The sequence below is a fragment of the Mastigoproctus giganteus genome, chromosome 9 (assembly GCF_048544385.1).
Source record: "Mastigoproctus giganteus isolate SK-2022 chromosome 9, ASM4854438v1, whole genome shotgun sequence".
NCBI classification, from domain to species: domain Eukaryota; kingdom Metazoa; phylum Arthropoda; class Arachnida; order Uropygi; family Thelyphonidae; genus Mastigoproctus; species Mastigoproctus giganteus.
In genome coordinates, this window is record NC_143583.1 from 59,953,230 (window position 1) to 59,973,436 (window position 20,207).

General features: G+C 37.2%; 1 protein-coding gene across 1 annotated transcript in view; it reads right to left on the bottom strand.

The window, feature by feature from the left end:
- Positions 1-348: 348 nt before the first annotated feature.
- The window catches only part of LOC150080276 (centrosomal protein of 164 kDa-like), a 92,286-nt gene continuing 72,427 nt past the window's right edge, over positions 349-20,207 (bottom strand). Inside the window, exon 4 of the mRNA XM_090381556.1 lies at positions 349-633. Coding sequence (XP_090237682.1) covers positions 574-633 — 60 coding nt within the window. The 3' untranslated portion in view covers positions 349-573. The remainder of the gene's footprint in view (positions 634-20,207) is intronic.

A 20,207-nucleotide genomic window follows, 5' to 3' on the forward strand; every position in this document is an offset into this window, starting at 1 on the left:
TCATTCTTAGACTAATAATATTTTAGGGAGAAAGCCTCTATGTAAAATTAAAACTATGACAATAACAGCAGTCTTCTCTAATGGAGAAGTGTTACTTATTTGAAGTATAAGGAAGGCAACTTGTGCAGGATTTCACAATATAAGATGTTTTTAATAATGATGCAAATGTACAAACTTCGGTTTGTCTAAAAAATTCAACTGATGCAAATATACTAACTAATTTCATACATTATCATTCTTCGTAATTAAAATGGAATTTATGGCTGTTATAATTAATTTACAATAAATTTAAGTCTCATCTGATCCATGAAAGTCTTAGTTCTGTTGTATGCCTTCTTTTTTGAAAATGTGTGATCTCCAACTAATGCATCATCTTGAGAAGATAAAAGAACAGCAACTTTTTTTGGAGTTTGTTGCTGAAAAAATGCTTGACTAATTGCATTAAGAGATCTATTTAGATGCTGCAAAACTACACAAGACTTGCCCGTATCACAAATGCATGATCGTAATAATTCAGGTGTCAGTGAGATATCAGCAGAGTATGCTAATAAATTTGATGGTACTTTGGAAAGCTCAATGGAGTTGCTCTTGATTTTGTTTCTTCTTCCATTTTGATTCCACCTCTCTGTAAACCTAAAATAACAGAAAAAATGTAAATTTGTAAACAGTTTAATCATAGCAGTTTTCTTTTTTTTTTTTTGAGGGCAGCTATATTTGCATAAACATATTAATTTCCATCCAGTTTCTATTTGTGTATGGGAAAGGTCACAAAAGATTTGTATTCACCCAGAAGTAGTTGTGATAGAAGGTTGAAACAAAGAGCATATATTACACTTATTCAATATAGTCATCACACAAAATGACACATTTTTGCCACTTCTCTATACACTTCCACAGGCCAGATTTGTAGAAAACCTTTGACTGTCCTTCAAACCATGACTTGGCAGGAAATCACATCATTAGCAGCAAAGTGTTTTACATGAATTAAGTACTTCAGGGAAGGAAAGAGGAAGAAATCTGAGGTTGTAAAGTCAGGGTAATAAGCAAGATGTGGTAATATTCAAACCCACATTCATGTACACACTTCACTGCAACATGTGAGGGGCATTATCGTAGAGTAGATGCACACCTTTCGACAGCTTTCCCCATCTTTTCTTTAATAGCAGTACATAGCTTTACGAGGAAGCTGGAATAATACTTCACCGTCATAGTACAGCTGTTTTGAAGGTAATCTGTTAGTATTACACCCTGCTGATCCCAAAAAAACTGACACACATCACCTTGCCAGCACTTGGTTGCACCTTTGCCTGTTTGGTGGGGTTATGATTCTGCATGCTTCCACTGTTTTGATATTTGTTTGGTTTTGGGATCATAGTGATGGATTCTAATTTCATCCATGGTGACTAGCCATGAAAAAAAAAAAAAAAAAAAAAAAAAAACACACCTTGTTTTTCCTGGCACATCAACTACATTTCATGTGCACATTGTGCCCTCTCCTTCTTCTGGTAAGGGGTCAGAAGTCTGGGAACCCCATCTATTAGACACTTGACTCGTATGTAACTGTTGATGGATGATGTTCTCCACAGACCCTACACTAATTTGGAGCTCTGCAGCTAGTTCTTTGATGCTAATATGACGATCTTCCAGGATTAATTCCACAATTTTTGCAATCCTCTGCTCTGTTACAGCAGTTGCTGAGTGTTCCTGGGATTTCTTCATCAATGCACTGAGGTTTCTACACACATTTGAATTGTTTATACCAATGTGCAACAACACTGTAACCTGGACAGTCTTCTCCACAAACAGCAACCATTTCTTTGTGGATTATTTTGCGTGTTTTCCCTTGCAGAAAGAGGAACCAAATCACTGATCTGTATTGCACAGTGGTATAAAAAAATGCTGCAAAGAAAAAAAAAAAAAATGAATTGTCAAATCGAAACCAAAATTTTTGTGGTTGCTATAAGATTTCAAGATGCCAAACAAACAAACAAACAAAAAAAAAAAAAAAAAACCACCTTTCTATCACAACTGCTTCTGGGTGGATACAAATATTTTTGATCCCCTACCCTTTTAAAATAAGAATGTAGCAGGCCCATCCCACCAAACAGGCAAAGGTGCAACTAAGTGCTAGCAAGGCGATAATGTTTTTGATGTGAAAACATCTACGGCAGCACTAGAGTAAAACCAATTGGTAACGAAATTTTTTTACGGAAATGACAATTGATTGGTAACGAAATTTTTTCAGAAATGATGCAATTTGAATTGGTAACGAAATTTTTTACGAAATGATGCAATTAACGTCACTTCGTATTAGGTGGCTGTTAGATTTTAAATGATGCAAATTACGTCACTTCCTAAATGGCACTAATGATGCTAACTCGGTGACTAACGATTCGGTAGAGTAAGTAGTTGACTCAAGAGAATAAGTTCATACTAAGATATGGAAATGACATAAATTCCTAAATGACGCCAACCCAATCACTAATGTTTCGGTAGAGTAAGCAGCAAGTAGTAATATTATGTAAGAATTAAAGCTTCATAGCCACCAAAGAAGCCTCTCATGTTGACAAAAAAACGAGTTCAAAAATTAGAACTCGTTCATAAGGGAACAAAAAAAAATGCAGACTTTAATAAAATCTGCTTCTCAATATTTTGATCATCAACCTTCTAAGCAGTGTAAGTAGGTTTCGATCAAACCATTCAAAAATTTAAACAGTTTTGATTCAAGAATGCAACAATAAAACAATCATTTCAATAAACAACAATCACTTTTTGCAGTAGTTTCTGGTTAAGATGTCACACTAGTCTACAAATGGATTTCGCTAACTATTGAATTGTAAAAATACCAAATCTAATTTCAGTTAACAACCTATAAGAGTATTTCGAAGATGGCTAAAACTCCAGCTGAGCGAAATTGAGAAAAGTATAAAGAATAAAAGCTTCAAAGCCACTGAAGAAGCCTCCCATTTGACAAAAGAATGAGTTTAAAAACAGAGATAAAAAAAAAAAAAATGCAGTTTAATAAAATCTGCTTCTCAAGATTTTAAAGCAAATATTAACAAGATGCAAATTGTAATCACTGATGCAGTCATACAACAATCCAATTTACTTCTACTTTCTGAAACGTGGCTAAATAACAAAGAAGTAAGCATACCTAACTTTGATTGTGTCGTTCAATTCAAACAAGAAGATCAACAAGCTGGTGGTGCAGAGTTTATCATAGAGAAAATCATACTAGTGTTGTTACTTCTCATATGGAAGTGATTTATTGACAAACTGTTGGAAAATCCATGAGTGTTAGACCTGTTGGAGATATTTGTGCAGCTGAATGCTTTCTTTCTGATGGTCAAACGATATTGTTGGTAATCATTTACATTACATTTTGGTTAGGCATTTATAAAAATAAATGCCAAAAGATCGAACACATCATTGAATTCGTCCATTTTGTTTTACCTCCTTACACAATTGAAGGAGCTGCAGTGCTACAACAATTTTCTCACAAAAAATACAACCGAATACCAATGATACTTAGTGGCGATTTCAACGTTAATTTTGAAGATACTCAATCCAAACCTTTGACTGATTTCTTCGAAAATAAATTTGAACTAATGTTAAATACTTCTAGCTGTATCGACTACTAATCATGGAACTATAACTGATGCTGTGTTTTAAGCCTCCGTAGCCAAGTGGTCAGGAGTGGGAGTGCAGTAGCATACGCTCTTTGAGTAGACTGGGGTTCAAGCCCCTGACTGCTAAATACGGTCGATCTGCCAACCCGCACTGGACCAGCGTGGCAGATTATGGTCCATTTCCCTCAGCATGAATTGTTGAAGAAGCTTCCATCCTGCAGTGGGTTGATAAGGGCTGCAGTTTTTTCTTTTTTAAAGACATTTACACTCTTTCCAATCTCAAGTGTACGTATCATATTTTAGCTATCACACAAACCCATTGTAAGTAAATTACCTATTGAACTTGTATTGCAACCTCAAATTCATGAAACTGTCGAAAAATAAATAAATAAATGCCTTAAAATGTTAAACACGTTCAGATTCTTTTCATACTACACCCCTTTAACTTCGTCCAAGCGAAGGATGTTTTCACATAAAATAAAACATCTTTTGTGCATACAGGGTACACATTAGGGCTTGCAAACCGGTTAAATCCGGTTTTCATATTGAGTTGTTAAAACCGAAACCGAGCTTCTAAAACCGGATTCGAATATTTTTTTAGTTAGCCCTCGAATATAGTTTTTTGTTACGCCCATTTTATTTTGTTTGTTCGTTTGTCTGGATCGTTCAACTGCTTTATGTTTTAAACTTTTTTTTATTTTTTTTTATTTTATGTTTAGGTACGAATCTCACGGGCAAGTGGCCCAAATCTAGGAGAGGTACCTTTATCTTCCCACCTGTATCATGGTTTGGTTTGGTTTGTATTGAGGTTTAATGGTGCATGGACTACGCAGGTCATAATGCGCCACCTGTATCATGGCACGATGCAGTTGTTGTTGTTGTTGTTTGGGGTTTAATGGCGCAAGAGCAACTTCGGCTATATTGCGCCTGTTCAAGTTTTGTTATTTCCTGTTATATTGTTACTGATTTAACATATTAGATATTAGTTAAGTTTATTAAGCTGAGGTATGAAAAGAGTTCACTGACGTTTGATTTTTCTCCCATAATGAATTCAAGGCTTAATGGCTCATTTGAATGCGATTTGAAAGCTGATTGGCGGGCAATTTGGTATCGTGGACATTCTATGATGATGTGCTTCACTGTTAGTGTGGTCAGACACTGAGGGCATTGTGGAGGATCGTATTTCATTAGGAGGTAAGAGTGTGTTAAATATGTGTATCCGATGCGAAGCCGGGCGAGGATAACCTCTTCATGTCTGTTTGACCGAAAACTTGATTTCCAGGATTTCTGCTGTTGTTTGATTTGATATAATTTATTGTTTGTTTGAGATTTCCAGGTCTGCGTCCATATATTTTCAGAGGCTTTTCGATTGATGTTTTTAAAGTCATTGAGCGGTATTTTATGCAAGTGAGAATTTTTGTTAGACGGATGTTTTGCAGCATCATCCGCATGTTCATTGCCGAGTATTCCAGAATGTCCAGGAATCCAAGTGAATCTGACTCTTTGTTTGTTTTTCCTAAGGTGTGATAAGGAGGAAAGAATTTTTCTTACATACGGATGAGATGGATGATCTTCTGTCAGTAAAGCATATATTGCACTTAATGAGTCTGTGAAAATGATACTTTTTACGAGGGAAGTTTTGGCAATGTGATCTAGGGCGAGACTTATTGCAAACAATTCAGCACTAAAGATACTGCACTCTATTGGAAGAGACTGTGAGATTATGTTGTTTGGCAATACAACAGCAGCACCAACGTGTGTGGCCGTCTTGGATCCATCAGTATACAGATGAGAATAGTCAGAGAATTGTGTTACATAAGAGGAATGAAGCTGTTTTATATGTTGACTTGGGATATTGCTCTGTTTCCATTTTATGAGGACCATGTCACAGTCAACTGAACTGATTTTCCACGGTGGAAGGGCTGTGGGGGTATCTTGGTAGATTTTATCCATGCTTAAGTTCAATTGTGAGAGTATTTCTTTTAGTCGGATGCCTGCAGGTTTGCATATATTAGGTTTGTTCGTATATAAATTTTCCCATTTCGGTTTAAACAGATATTGCCATGTTGGATGTCCAGGAAGGCTTTGAACTTTCGCAGCATAGTTCATAAGAAGAACTTGTCTACGAAGACTGAGTGGGAGTTCATGGATCTCTGTGTATAGACTATACACAGGTGAGGTACGGAAGGCTCCTGAAACAACACGTAATGCATTGTGATGAATTGGATCTAACCAGTTTAACACACTTTTCCTAGCTGAGGAGTAAATGGGAGAACCATAATCTAATTTAGATCTTATCATTGCACGATAAACATGCAAAAGTGAAAAACGATCAGCTCCCCATGTCATGGCTGATACAGCTCGTAGAATGTTTAATTTCTTTAAGCACATTGTACGTAGATATTTTATGTGTTCTAGGAAATTTAATTTTTGATCCATGATTAGTCCTAGTAGCCGGATACTCTGAGTGGAATTTGTTTATTGCTTATCCTTAGTTCTGGATCAGGATGCATCTTTCGTTTTCTGCAGAAGTGTATTGCCACTGTCTTTTGCACTGAGATTCGGTATCCATTATAGATGGACCAGGACTATTTTGTTAATAGCACATTGGAGCTGCCTCTCGATTGTCCGTATATTCTGTGAGTGACAAGATATTGTGAGGTCGTCGGCATATAGGCAGGTTTCAACTGTTGCTGGAATAACTTCTGTTACAGGGTTTATTTTGATAGCAAAAAGGGTTGCACTGAGGACTGAGCCTTGGGGGACCCCCTGTTCTTGATTGTATATTAGAGACAGAATATGATGGTAGTGGACTTGAAAAGTTCTTTTAGTCATGAAATTCTGAAGGAACTTCGGTAGGTGGCCTCGAAGACCTAATTTGTGCAATTCATGAAGGATACTATATCTCCACGTAGTATCGAACGCCTTTTCAATATCAAGGCATATCATTACAAGGTGTTCGTTTCGGAGAAAGGCATTGCGAATATTTGACTCAGCTTTTGTCATTATGTCTATTGTTGTTCTATTTTTCCGAAAACCATATTGACTAGGACTAAGGAGGTTATGGAAGTCAAGAAACCATGTTAACCGATCATTCACCATTTTTTCTAAAATTTTACCTAGACAGCTAGTGAGCGCGATGGGACGATAATTATATGGATTTGAATGGTCCTTCCCAGGTTTTGGAAAGGCCAGTACAAACGAATGTCGCCAAGAGTCTGGATATGAATCCTCAAGGTATATCCTATTATATAGCAGTAACAGCATGCATAGAGAATTTTTAGGGAGGTGTTTAATCATTTGATAGTGGATTCCATCCGGACCTGCTGCACTTTCTTTAGATTTGGCTAGGGCTTTATGCAATTCATTTATAGTGAAGGATTGATTGTATGAAATCTCATGAGCTGCATGGAAATTAATTTTGTATTTTTCGATTTGAGCTTTACATGTTTGAAAGATTGGTCTATATGACGTTGTTGCTGACAATTCCTCAAATGTTTCTCCTAGTAGATTTGCAATTTTTTCTGGTTCAGTTATGTCATGACCTTTCCAGCTTATGATCGGTTTAGGGACAGTTGTATATTTGCCTGAAATTTGTCGAATTTTATTCCATATTATTCTGCTGTCCGTATTTCTATTAATTTTGCTTGCAAAAGATATCCAGGATTCTTTCAGAGATTTCCGGCGTATATAGCGTGCTTTTGCTCTAGCTTTCTTATATTTTATGAGATTAGTGGTGGTGGGATACTTTCTGAATTGATTCCAAGCATTCTTCATTCCACAACTGCTTGTAATCTTTATGAGACTGGTTTGCTGTCTTTGGTATTGCAATGTTTGCTGCAGAAATTATTTGATTTGAGAGATGAGTAACAGCATTATTGATATCAGTATGTCTTATGATTTTCTCATCTAAAGAAGCAGCATATTTTTCCCAGTTTGCTTTGCAAAATTTCCATTTTATACCTCTTATAGGTTGCTGTACATTATTTGCTAGTAGGTGACAAACAACTGGGTAATGATCACTGCTATAGGGATCATCGGAAACAGACCAGTCAAGGAGAGGAAATAGAGCTGGGGAACAGATGGTGAGATCAATTGCAGAGGTAGTCCCTGTTGGTAAGTAGACATGGGTGTGAGTACCTGTGTTTAAGAGTGTTAGGTTCCTATTATTTATAAGTTTTTCAATCATCTGTCCTCTTTTGTCTGTATGAAGTGATCCCCAGATGATATGATGCCCGTTAAGGTCCCCCATCAAACAAAAAGGAGATGGTAATTGTTCAATTAAATCTTCAAATTCTTGCAGGTATACGCATGATTAGGTGGAAGGTAGAGAGAAATCATAGTCAAGGTAATTCCAGTCACAATGCGTACCGCGACTGCTTCAAGGGGTGTTTGTAGCTGAATATGCTTGGATGGAACATTAGAGTCAACAAGAATGGCGACTCCTCCATGACCTGTATTGGTTTTTCGATCTTGCCTATATAGATTGTAGTTCTTGATTGAAATACTTATGTGCGGAGTTAGGTTTGTTTCTTGCAGACAGATACTTGCAGGAGCATATACGGAAGTTAGATCTTTGATATCGCTTAGATTACTTCGAATGCCACGACAATTCCATTGTAGAAGTGTACGCATTATTTGGGTTTAGTACTTGATTCAGATGACTTACGATGAGCTGCTTGTTTTAATCGATCTGTTTTGATTTTTTCTTTTCTGGGGAAGCTTGGTCGGCCACCACTGTCCATGTCATCATTTGCGTAAAGTTCCAGAACTGGTTCATCTTCTTTCTCCTTTTCATCAATTTCCATAGTGTCAGTATTTTTTTGTGTTTTTTCAACAGGTTTTGTGGAATTTGTACTGCTTGTTGGTGTTGGATCTTCAGCATCTGGTGAAATTACAATGGGTGTATTAATTGCCTGGTCAACTTTTTGTTTTGTTTGTAAAAGTAGATTACGTGCCCAATCTGCTATTGAGATGTTAGGCGGGACTGTGATGTCAGTCTGTATTGCAATTACTTTTGTTTTCTGCACTGTAGTTGCTGCTGCTGCTGCATATGATCTCACTGCTGGAAATAGTGGTATCTGCTTTTTGGCTTCTTGATATGTTACTTATGTTCAGTTTTATATTTTTGGACTTGCTTTTCTCTTTTCCATATATTACAATAGGCAGGGTGGTCTCCTTTGCAGTTTGGGCAGCGAGGAGACTGTGTATTGCATTCTTTACAGGTATGTTCTTTTGAGCCACAAGTGGCACAAATAGCTTGTCCTCTGCATACTGTTTGGGAATGGCCATATTTTTGACACTTGAAGCATCTTATTGGATTGGGGATGTATGGCTTTACCTGGCAATTCAGGTACCCGGCTTTGACTGATGATGGTAGAGTTGGAGTACTGAAAGTAAGTATGATGGTGCGGGTTGGAATGAGGTTTCCATCCTTTTTAATAAGGATTCTTTTGGCATGTATGACATTCTGGTTTTGTAGCTCTTGTATAATTTCTTCTTCAGAGCTGTTTAGGAGGTCCCATTCCACGATAACCCCTTTAGATGAATTTAAAGTGGCATGTGGAGTGACTTTGATGGGAATCCCTCCAAAAGTTTTGGTTTCAAGAAGAAGCTCAGAATGTCGATGATTTGTCGTTTCTATCAGTAGGTCGCCTGATTTCAAGCGGCGAACCATTTTCGGTGGACCAGCTATATGTTCTAGACACCTTTGTATAACAAAGGGAGAAAGTTTACTAACTGGTTGGTCTGATAGGGAATGAACAATAGAAAGAGTGGCGAGATGGTTTGGGTCACATCTTTCTTTTGTCTTTTGGCAGTAGATGGATTAGGATCATCTTACTGCCGATTATGATCAGTTTGATCCATAATTCCAGGAGAAGTTGGTTTGTCAAGTCCATTGTTGCTCCTTTTAGCCCTGAAAGGATTATTTTTCCTTTCAGGTTTCCGGCCCCACCACGGGGAGGCAGGAGCAGTGCCACCTAGTGACCAAGTGGCTGGCGGATTAGTTTATTAGTGAGAAAATGGATAAATATCCTAAAAAAGAAAGGTGATTTTCCTTCCTGGGTTCTACTTAAAATCTGCTAAGTGAAGAACCACTTACAATGAACTGAGAATAAGAGAGCGGCTAGAAATGAAACAGAACAAAATCACTAATACTAAATTGAAGGATCAATTTAGTATTCGCTTAAGAAAAATCGCTTGGTCCCTATCGCTTGGCACTTGGGGCCGCACGATGCAGGTGTACTCATTTACGACTGAGTGAGTCGGAGCCATAGCGTAAAAGAAAATGCTCAACATTTCTCTGTTCCATCTATCTTGTTCGCCAGGCAAGTTATGGAACGTGCCTTATTGATGGTTACCCACTAGAAACAGATTTGCTGAATATTGCATCAAATTTCAATCGTAGAAAGTTTTTTGCTTCTTTATTCCTATTAAATTTGCGATCAAATGTTCTCCAAAAAGCAGCTTCACCAAATTTAGCTTTTTTATGTAATTTTGAAAATACAATAGATTTAATTGTGGAAAAAAAAATTGCGAGTAAATAAATAAAAAATTTACTTCGTGAAAATTTTGAAACTTGCCTCGTTTAGACTCTTCATTCAGTGCTTGCGGGTGTGACGCATAGTATTGTGCCTTTGTTATCTTCAATATTTTTATTTAAAATTGTTGGTGATATAAATTCCTACTGATTAATATTTATTACTCTTAATATATCTAAGATGAAATCAAATGTATAGAATTATTTTGCTCGAAAAAGCAAAGATGAAGCACAAGTTCGAAATGTCAGAAGATAATGAAGTCGTCTGGAGATCTACATCATCTTTAAGGTTGCATTTAAAGAAAATGCATCAGATTAACATTAAACAAGATAACAGTGAACCTCCCGTAAAAATGGTAAGAACATCAGAAAACTATCGTTAAAAAATCTATGGAAGAAGAGATTTCAAAATTAGCTGCTTTAGATGCATTTTCTTTTAATTCAATTGCCAAGAGTGAGTTTATGTAATCAAGCCTTCACCTTCAGAGAAATAAATACAATAAATTACCACCAGCCTCAGTGAATGGAATTAAAAAAATGATTCTGAATTATTATGAAACTAAGAAAGAAGAACTCATTCAGCATTTCAAAAATTCATTGGTTTTGGTTGCATGGTATTCATTGACTCTAGACAAATATAAATCTATACAAAATAAAAGGTATATGAATATAAATGTGCATTCAAAAGACAATCATTGGTCATTAGGTCTTATTGAGATTAATGGGTCACTTGATAGCAGAAGAACTGAGCAATTTGTGAATGGACACTTGAAGGAATGTGGTTTGAACTTGGATGAGGATATTGTTGCCTGCACCTCCGATGGAGCAGCGATGGTGAATAAGTTTGGCAAGCAAATTACGCCTAATCATCAACAATGTATAGCCCATTGTATACATCTGTCATTTATAGATGTACTTTATGAAAAAGCAATCAATTATGGTGCCACAGTCTCTGAGTCTCCCAAAGACATTGAAGAAAATAAAAATAATGAAGAAAGTAGTGATGATGAAGAAGTTGAAGAAAGACAGCAAGGCATGCTTTATCAAACCGACTTTACCGATGAGCTCATTTATTTCTTCAATCCAATGGCCAATATTGCACAAACTATTAACAAAGTCAGAAAAATTTGCAAGCTTTTTCGAAAATCGCCTACCAAAAATGACATATTACAAAATTTTGTTAAAGCAAAATTTAATGGGAAAGAATATAAACTTATATTAGATTGCAAGACTAGATGGGATAGCACATTCTATATGATTGAGAGATTTTTGAAATGGAAAATTGCATTCCAAATGCTCTATGTGCAGTACTATCAACTGAAGCTGTGTCTGACGACAACTGGAAAACACTTCAATTGTTATGTGAAACTTTGCGACCAGTTGAAATGATTCTGAAGGCTATAACCTCAGAAGATACAGACTTACTTAAAGCAGAGTCTTCAATAGAATTTCTGCTTGCTAAGCTTGATACAGCAGAAAACCCATTTGCTTTAAAGTTTCACCAAAGCCTTTTGCAGCATTACAATGCAAGACGAAATTGCCAAACAGTGGCTTTGCTGAGCTATCTACACAACCCCAAAAAGTTTAGGAAAGAAGATTCAAGTTCAAGAACTTTTGATTTTCCAAGTAAGATCCTTGGAAAATCAAAATTTTAGTCAAAGTTTGGTCCTTGAGGTTGTCACAGACATTCTCTCAGATATGCCAGACAAGCTGTACTTGCTACCTGGGAGTCTAAAACGCTGATGGAACTGATATTCGGGTGACACTCAAGTCAAGTGGACCCAATTTCGGCGAAGTCCGGACGGTCTGTGACAGCCAAATCCTCTGCTTGCACCTTCACGATGGTGGAACTGTTAGTAATCCTGGGTATAACCTCCATGCACAAGTTCATGGTGGGTGACCACCCAGGTGTGAACCAACGTAAGCAGGGGTCGAGGTGTGGCACCCACACCACATGGAGGAACGCCGCCCCTCCATGTTACCAGGCAATACTAGGTGGTAGATAACTCTCATCAACCAGTGAAATACCACCACTTTGCTTATTGGAGGCTTGAAGTGGTGGAACCCATGTTTAGTCTCCAGAGCTAAGTTCCAGCCAACCCTTCCCTATCTCTTCCATCATGCAGTATGATTGATGACTTTTGAGGTTATGATGAACGTCGTGGCGAGATCCAATATTCCTTACATTTCGAGGGTACATCTCTAAAACGGTGTTCGCAGGCCGGCCGCTAGTTAGTACACCGGACCGAACCTATTGGTAACTCTCTAGGAGGCTTCCGGATCAGCTAGTGTATAATCTTGCTACCTCTACTCTGCCAGATAGTGACTGGGGGGAGTCCGAGTAGTGTGTATGCGGGGAGCATTGTCGAGGCCACGTTATGTGAAGGATCTGGGTATATTCTTACCACATGTACGCCATATCCAAAAATTTCATTACTTCATACAGCATGTCCCACCCACTTTTTCTTACTATTGAATACACCATGAATTGTCAAACTAATAGAGCAAGCTTATCTGCGAAAAGATCTAAACCTCCCAAGGACTTCCTAATTCATTTCTCAAATATACGCGGTCTCAATTCTAATCTCAACGATGTCCATTTCCACTTGCAGTCTGCCAAACCCCATGTACTTTTTCTGACAATTTCAGTTATCGGTTGATTCAACTACTACTCATCTCAGATGCCCAAATTATTCGCTGTATGATTCCTTTCACCTTAAAGGTGGTACTTGTGCATATGTCCGTTCTGATATTCCCTGTCAGAGACTTGGCAATTTGGAATCTCCTCTCTTTGATCTTCTCTGGCTTAAAATCTCTCTACCTCATTGTGTCAAATTCATCTGTTGTCTCTACCGTTCTCCCAATTCCACAAATCACTTGGAGCTCTTTGACTTCCTCTCGTTGCAACTTGACTTTCTCCAGTCCAACTTTCCTAACAGTGAGGTAATTTTCCTTGGTGATTTTAATGTTCACAACTCCAGCTGGCTTCCGTTTTCTAGTCACACCGACCCAGCAGGTCGAGATGCTGAGGCTTTTGCAATTACTATTGACCTAGCACAGACTGTTCATTTACCTACAAGAATACCAGACAATCCTAATCATACAGCCAATATGCTTGATCTTTTTCTCACAAACAACCCTTCTAAGTACACGGTCGAAGTGAGAGGTCCTTTAGGCACTTCAGATCACAACTTGGTTATTGTCTCTTCTCCAATGGAACCTTTATCTCATGGCTATTCCCAACCTCGTGTTGTTTGGCATTACAAGAATGCAAAATGGGATGACCTGCGGCGAGACTTCTTTTCCTTGGTCAGATTACTGTTTCAAAACTTCTGATGTCAACGTTTGCTCAGATCGTGTCAGTGAAATTATTCTTGCAGGAATGGAATCCTTTATCCCACACTCCACTTTAAAATCTCGTCCTTTATCTAAACCTTGATTTTCCAATAAATGTGCTAATGCTGTCCAAGAGAAGAATGTTGCATATCGTAATTGGCTTGTTTCTAATTCTTCAGTTTCATTTTCTGCCTAAGCTCGCAACAATTGTAAAGCAGTTATTAATCAGTCCAAACTAGAGTTTGAACAGGCTAAGAGTAGAAAACTTGCTTCTTGCCCTAATGGTAGCCGAACATTCTGGTCTCTTGCCAAAGCTATTGGCCGCAACGTTTGCCCATCTCTGCTCCCACCTCTGTCCAAACCAGATGGTTCTGTTGTCACTTCAGCCAAGGATAAAGCTGACCTGCTAGCATCCCATTTTTCTTCCAGTTCATGTATTAATGATCTTGGTAAAACACCTCCCACCATTCCCAACACGCTCCATTCAATACCTCCTGTGGTCTTCCGTCAAAAGGATATCAGAAGGATTTTGATGAAACTTGATGCTTAGAAAGCACCAGGTCCTGATGGTATTTCTCCGCTTGTTCTCAAAACCTGTGCTCCTGAACTTACTCCTATTCTTTGCCGCCTTTTTTCACTTTCTTATTCCAAAGGTGTTTTTCCTTCTGCTTGGAAATTTGCTCATATCCAGCCAGTTCCTAAAAAGGGTGACAAATCCCTCCCATCCAATTATCGTTCCATTGCAATTACTTCTACTCTTTCTAAAGTAATGGAGAAATCAATTAACCGCCAACTCTTAAACTACCTAGAAACCTTCCGTCTGATCAACGATCACCAGTATGGATTCCGTCAGTGTCGATCCACTGGTGATATTCTGGCTTATGTTACCCATTTATGGACTAATTCAATGGAAAGGTTCGGTGAAACACAAGTAGTTGCTCTTGACATCTCAAAGGCTTTTGATCGTGTTTGGCATAAAGGTCTTCTAAACAAGCTTCCATCTTATGGTTTGCCAACTGTTTTTAGTAATTGGTTATCCAGTTTTCTCTGTGATCGCTCACTGAGGGTGATGGTAGATGGCTCTCTGTCTTCTAACTTCTCCACTAATGCCGGTGTCCCCCAAGGTTCAGTTCTTTCCCCCACACTTTTCCTCTTGTATATCAATGACCTTCTTCCATTGACTGGAAATCCTATCCATAGTTTTGCCGATGATAGCACATTGCATTCAACTTTCCATTTTTAGAAACCTTGTCCTGCTCAATCAGCTTCAACTTCTCGAAAATCTGCTACCAATTCCTTAAATGCCGATCTTCAGGTAATTCTCCAGTGGGGCAAAGACAACTTAGTTGATTTCAATCCTTCTAAAACTCAGTCTTGTCTTATATCTCGCAAAAAGGATTCTTCTGCTCCTATGCTTATCTTTAGTGACACTCCGATTTCTAGGCAAAAGAATATATCTATTTTGGGGATTACCCTGACTTCTAATCTCTCTTGGCACAAGCACATTACAAATATTGCTTCCTCTGCATCTAAAAAACTTGGTTTTCTCTTTCGCTCTCGGCGTTACTTTTCTTCCAAACAGCTGCTCACTCTGTATAAATCGCAAATCCGCCCTGCCATGGAATATTGTTCCCACATCTGGGGTGGTGCCCCCAAAACCTCTCTCAGGCTTCTTGATTCCATTCAGAAGAGGGCAGTTAGGTTAATTAATGATTCATCTCTAATAGAGTCTCTCCACTCGCTGTCTCATAGACGCACTGTTTCTGCTGCAAGCCTCTTCTACAGATACTTCCATGGGCACTGTTCTTCTGAATTGGCTTCTATAATTCCTGCTCTGTCTTTCAAAACAGTCCGAACACGTGCCGCCACCAGCCAACATCCATTTACTGTCCAACTTCAAACACACAGAACCAACTTTTCATCTTCCTCATTTATTCATTCAACTGCCGTTTTCTGGAACAACCTTCCTTCATACGTATTTCCTGAAAATTACAATCTACAGAAGTTCAAGTCCAATGTCAACAAATATCTTCTTTCGTCTTCTCAACCTCCAACCCAAGCACGGTACTAAGTACTATAGGTTCTAATACCTCTCGTGTTTGGGGTTCACATAAAAAAAAAAAAAAAAAAAAAAAAAAAGAAAGTGTTGAAAAAGCATGCTGAAGAGATTTATCAGAGATTATTTGCAAAACATTCCGAAGGAGTCTTAGCGTTGAATGAAGAAACTGAAAATAAACGAACTGTTCTTTTAGAAGAAAACAAAGACTCATCTAGTTCCGATGTTGGAGATACACTCATGCGAGAGTATGATAGTGTAATAAAGAGATTAAATGAAGAGCCTTCAAAATATCCGAGTGAATTGGAAATCAGCAAAGAATTTAAAATTTTGGAGGCAACTAGCAGTAGAAGTGAAAAGCTGGAGAATGTTTATAGAGTACTGCTGACCATTAAACCAACAAGTGTCCAATCTGAGAGAGTGTTTTCGATCACTGGTCTCTTTAACACAAAAATAAGGTCAAGTCTATCAGGAAAAACGCTTAATATACTGTGTTTTTTAAAGGATCATTTTCAGAAAAAAGCTGAGCAATAAATAGTAAAGTAATTTTCCCAAGCTGTTTTTTTTTCACATTATTTTTATTTATTTATTATTATTATTATAGGGCTTATCATTTTTTTGTTTACTATACGAGAAGATAGTTTTTATTCAAAGGATTTGAATACAATTTGTAATTTTGTATAATCACAAGCTGGTTACTTTTTTGGAGCATTTTAATTTTTTAATTTTTTTTTTACTTTAAGAGGTGATAGATTTTGTTTAAAAGATTTGATTACGATTTGTACAATGTACCCAAGATAAAATAAGCACCTGTGTTATAAGCTTTTAATTATTTTCCCTAAGTCTGAGAAAATCGGTTTTAAAACCGGTTTTAAGAGTAAACTTCAGTTAAACTCGGTTTTGAAATTTCTCGGTTTTATGCAAGCCCTAGTACACATGCTGCTTTTTTTTGCTATACTATACTAAAAACAAACTTTTATTGGTATTGCACTACAAACTAATGATGATGATACGAGAGAGAGAGATTAATGCAATTACAGGAAATTTTTTTTCCAACAAAATCTTTGGTTTGCCTTCAGTCAAAACAAGAAATAATTGGCCTCTCTATATATAACCCATAAAATGATAATCCACAGAATGCATTCCATTTTACCCTCTCGGAGAATGTATCAATGACCCTGATATTTCAAAATTAGCATACCTATTACTGTGACATCACTATCAAATTTAATATTCTTTAAATATTGTTTGTACTTTCAATCTGCATCACTAAGCTTGTTAGAAACGAACTAATATGACCATAAAAAATAACAGGCATTGTCTTATTTTTGGGTCATTAAAGTGTGGAATAAAGGATTTTATTGGTCAAAGTCCTTTTGCTATACTATACTAAAAACAAACCTTTATTGGTATTGCACTACAAACTAATGATGATGATACGAGAGAGAGAGATTAATGCAATTACAGGAAATTTTTTTTCCAACAAAATCTTTGGTTTGCCTTCAGTCAAAACAAGAAATAATTGGCCTCTCTATATATAACCCATAAAATGATAATCCACAGAATGCATTCCATTTTACCCTCTCGGATAACTTTAACTCAGATGCACTGCTAAAAAAGATCTCTCTAGCATCCTTTTGTTATAAGGTACACTGACTTCACTATGTTTTCTTCAGTCAATAGTTTCATATTGACAATTACTGTTTCCAGCAGTAATACTTAACCCAACTTCTGCAGTAATGCATTTATTCATTACATATGAATACAGTAAACCCCCGCTATTTGCGGTATCTGTATTCGCGGTCGCTGATTTAATATAAAATGAAACCTAAAAAAAATGTGAATTTTAAAGCGCCGTGAACATTTTCCGCCATAAAAAAAAACATGGGCGTGGCCAAAATTATCTTTCCTGGTCAAAACAGCGCTCAGTGGGTGGGGGGGGAGAGGGGTGACAAAATCGCGAGCGTGGATGTTTCTCGCTAATCCTTGTTTAGTATGTGTTATGCGCTTGTCATGGAAGGTTTCGTCGTTTGCTTTTAATTTATATGCTTATAAACTGAATAAATTTATCAATTTATAAATTGATATGCTTACAAAAGTGATAAATCTACCATTTTGCAGTGTAAAACAGACTTTTTCGAGTGTGTTAATGGAAGAAAGTGACTTCATTGTGGACAAGTTCTTTCTAACCCGTACAAAAATATGGCTACGAATAACAAGGGAAATGTGAAAAGATCAAAGAAGGTGATAACATTAGCGAATAAAATTGAGTTATTAGATAAAATTTCTAAAGGTGAAAGTGTCTCCTCAGTGGCAAAATATTATAAAATCAATGAGTTAACGATACGATCTATCAAGAAATCGGAAGAAAAAATCCGCCATAGTGTCCATGAAAATGCGCTAATTGCTTCAAAAATTTGCTCTGTAACTCGTGATGTTAAATTAGAAAAAATGGAAAAAGCTTAAAATCTGTGGATAGAAGACCGAACTCAAAATAAAATTCCGTTAAGTTCACTCATCATTTGTGAAAAGGCAAAACTCCTTTATCAACACTTTAGCAAAACTGGTGATAGCACTGGCGGGATAAGTTTTTTAGATAGCAAAGGCGCTGATTTGAAAGATTTGTTTTAAATTTCTAATAAATACAGTATTACATTTAATATTAAATTGTTTCTTATTTTCATTTCCATGCCATATGCTTGTATTTCACTATGTGCTGTCTATGTACATAGTCATATTATGAAGGTACATATAATACATACATAGACAAAATTTTAGACTAGTTTTTCTTATATATTTCATACTTTGGAACGGAATCCCTTTATTACTATGGGAGCCATAACTCAAGTATTCGTGTTTTTGGTATTCGCGGCATCTCTCAGGAATGTAACCCCTGCTATTCGCTGTATTAGATTTCTTGGGGGGGGGGTGAAACACCATATTTTACTATCTGTAATGTACAATTTTTATGAACTTGAATATTTATGTGCTTCTTATTTTGTTTGAAGGTTATTATTTTTTTTTATCAGTCATTAAAAGAACATGAAAATGGCACTATAGTTATTAAAATTAAGTTCTCCATAAAAATCAAATACTGGGTGGTTATAAAATGAGTTTCCCTATTCAGGAGACCCTACTGTCAAAATGGTTAGATTTAGTGCTGTGAAAATCAGTGGGTATGTCATTTAGGGTATGGGAAAGCGATTTGTAGAAGAAAAAAAAATTTGTTCAAATTTATGCCACCAGGGGAAAAACGGCACTGCACATATGTAAAAATTGTCATTTACTTCAAAACATGCTGCTTACGCAAATGACACCCTGTTAGATAAAAGCATAAAGGCCACCGTCAATAACCATTATGGCTCTCACAAAAAAAGGAATATGCTCTTTTAGTAACACTGTTCTACCATAATAGTAATGCTAATGCAGCACTATGTGAATATTGGAAACTTAAAGGTTTGTGTAAAGGGACCTTTGACGTCAGTGGGGCTTCAAAAACTAATAAAGAAATTTGAACCAACTGGGAAGTTAGGTGTAATTCCAGGCAGGGTACGACCATGTATCGGAACGGAAATAGTGGCGGTTGCAATGGCCAGAATGCAAACCACTACCAGTCAGTAGTGCCAGAGGTGTGGCAAGAGACTTGAACCATCCTTGATCTACAGCACGTAAAGTGCTTTGAATAATTTTACGCTGGTTCCCGTAAAAGATTCATTTAGTGCAAGAACTAAAGTCTTGAAATCAGCAACAACGAATAGACTTTGCTCTACGATTTCTGGCTTGTATGGAACTTGACGATACATGGGTTCGAATAATCTTGTTTTGATGGGGCACATTTCATGGGGCTGTAAATGCACAAAACTGCCAAATATGGGGAACTTCTCGTCCATCTGCTGTGCATGAAAGACCACTACAAAGTCCATACGTTACAGTATAGTGTGGATTCACAGCAGAGTTTATAATCAGACCATTCTTCTTTGAAGAATCTATACCTCATGACCCCGTAAGGTATATGGTAACTTCTAAGAGATCACATTATTCCCGCTCTGCAAGTAAGGCAATGCTTGGAGACTGTAGTGTTCATGCGAGATGGTACCCCTCCCCTCATTGGTCGACAAGTGAAGGAACTGCTCCATTCAACATTCGGGAATGATCGCATTGTTTCTAGAGACTTTCTGCAGTTCTGGCTATGGGGATACCTGAAAGACAGAGTTTACCGTTGCGGCATACTGACGCTTGTCGATTTGAAATCCATGGTGCCATGCATTAAACAGCACGAAGCCAACATCATCAATGAGATGATATGCGAAACTGTGTTGCATGCAGTCCTCCGTTTTCAGAATGTCATCTCAAGTGAAGGAAAGCATATAGAACAATTATCTATAGATTTCTAAGTTCTGGGATTAAAATCTAATCCTAACTATTCCATCACATGTTTACAGTGCCAATTTCTCCCCTGGTGGCAAAAATTTCAACTAATTTTTTTTCTTCTACAAATTGCTTCCCCATACCCTAAATGACATACCCACTGATTTTCACAGCGCTAACCGTTTTGACACTAGGGTCTTGAGAATAGGGAAACTTATTTTACAACCATCCGGTATTTTAACTATTAACTTGATAATTTATTTTTAGAATAATCATA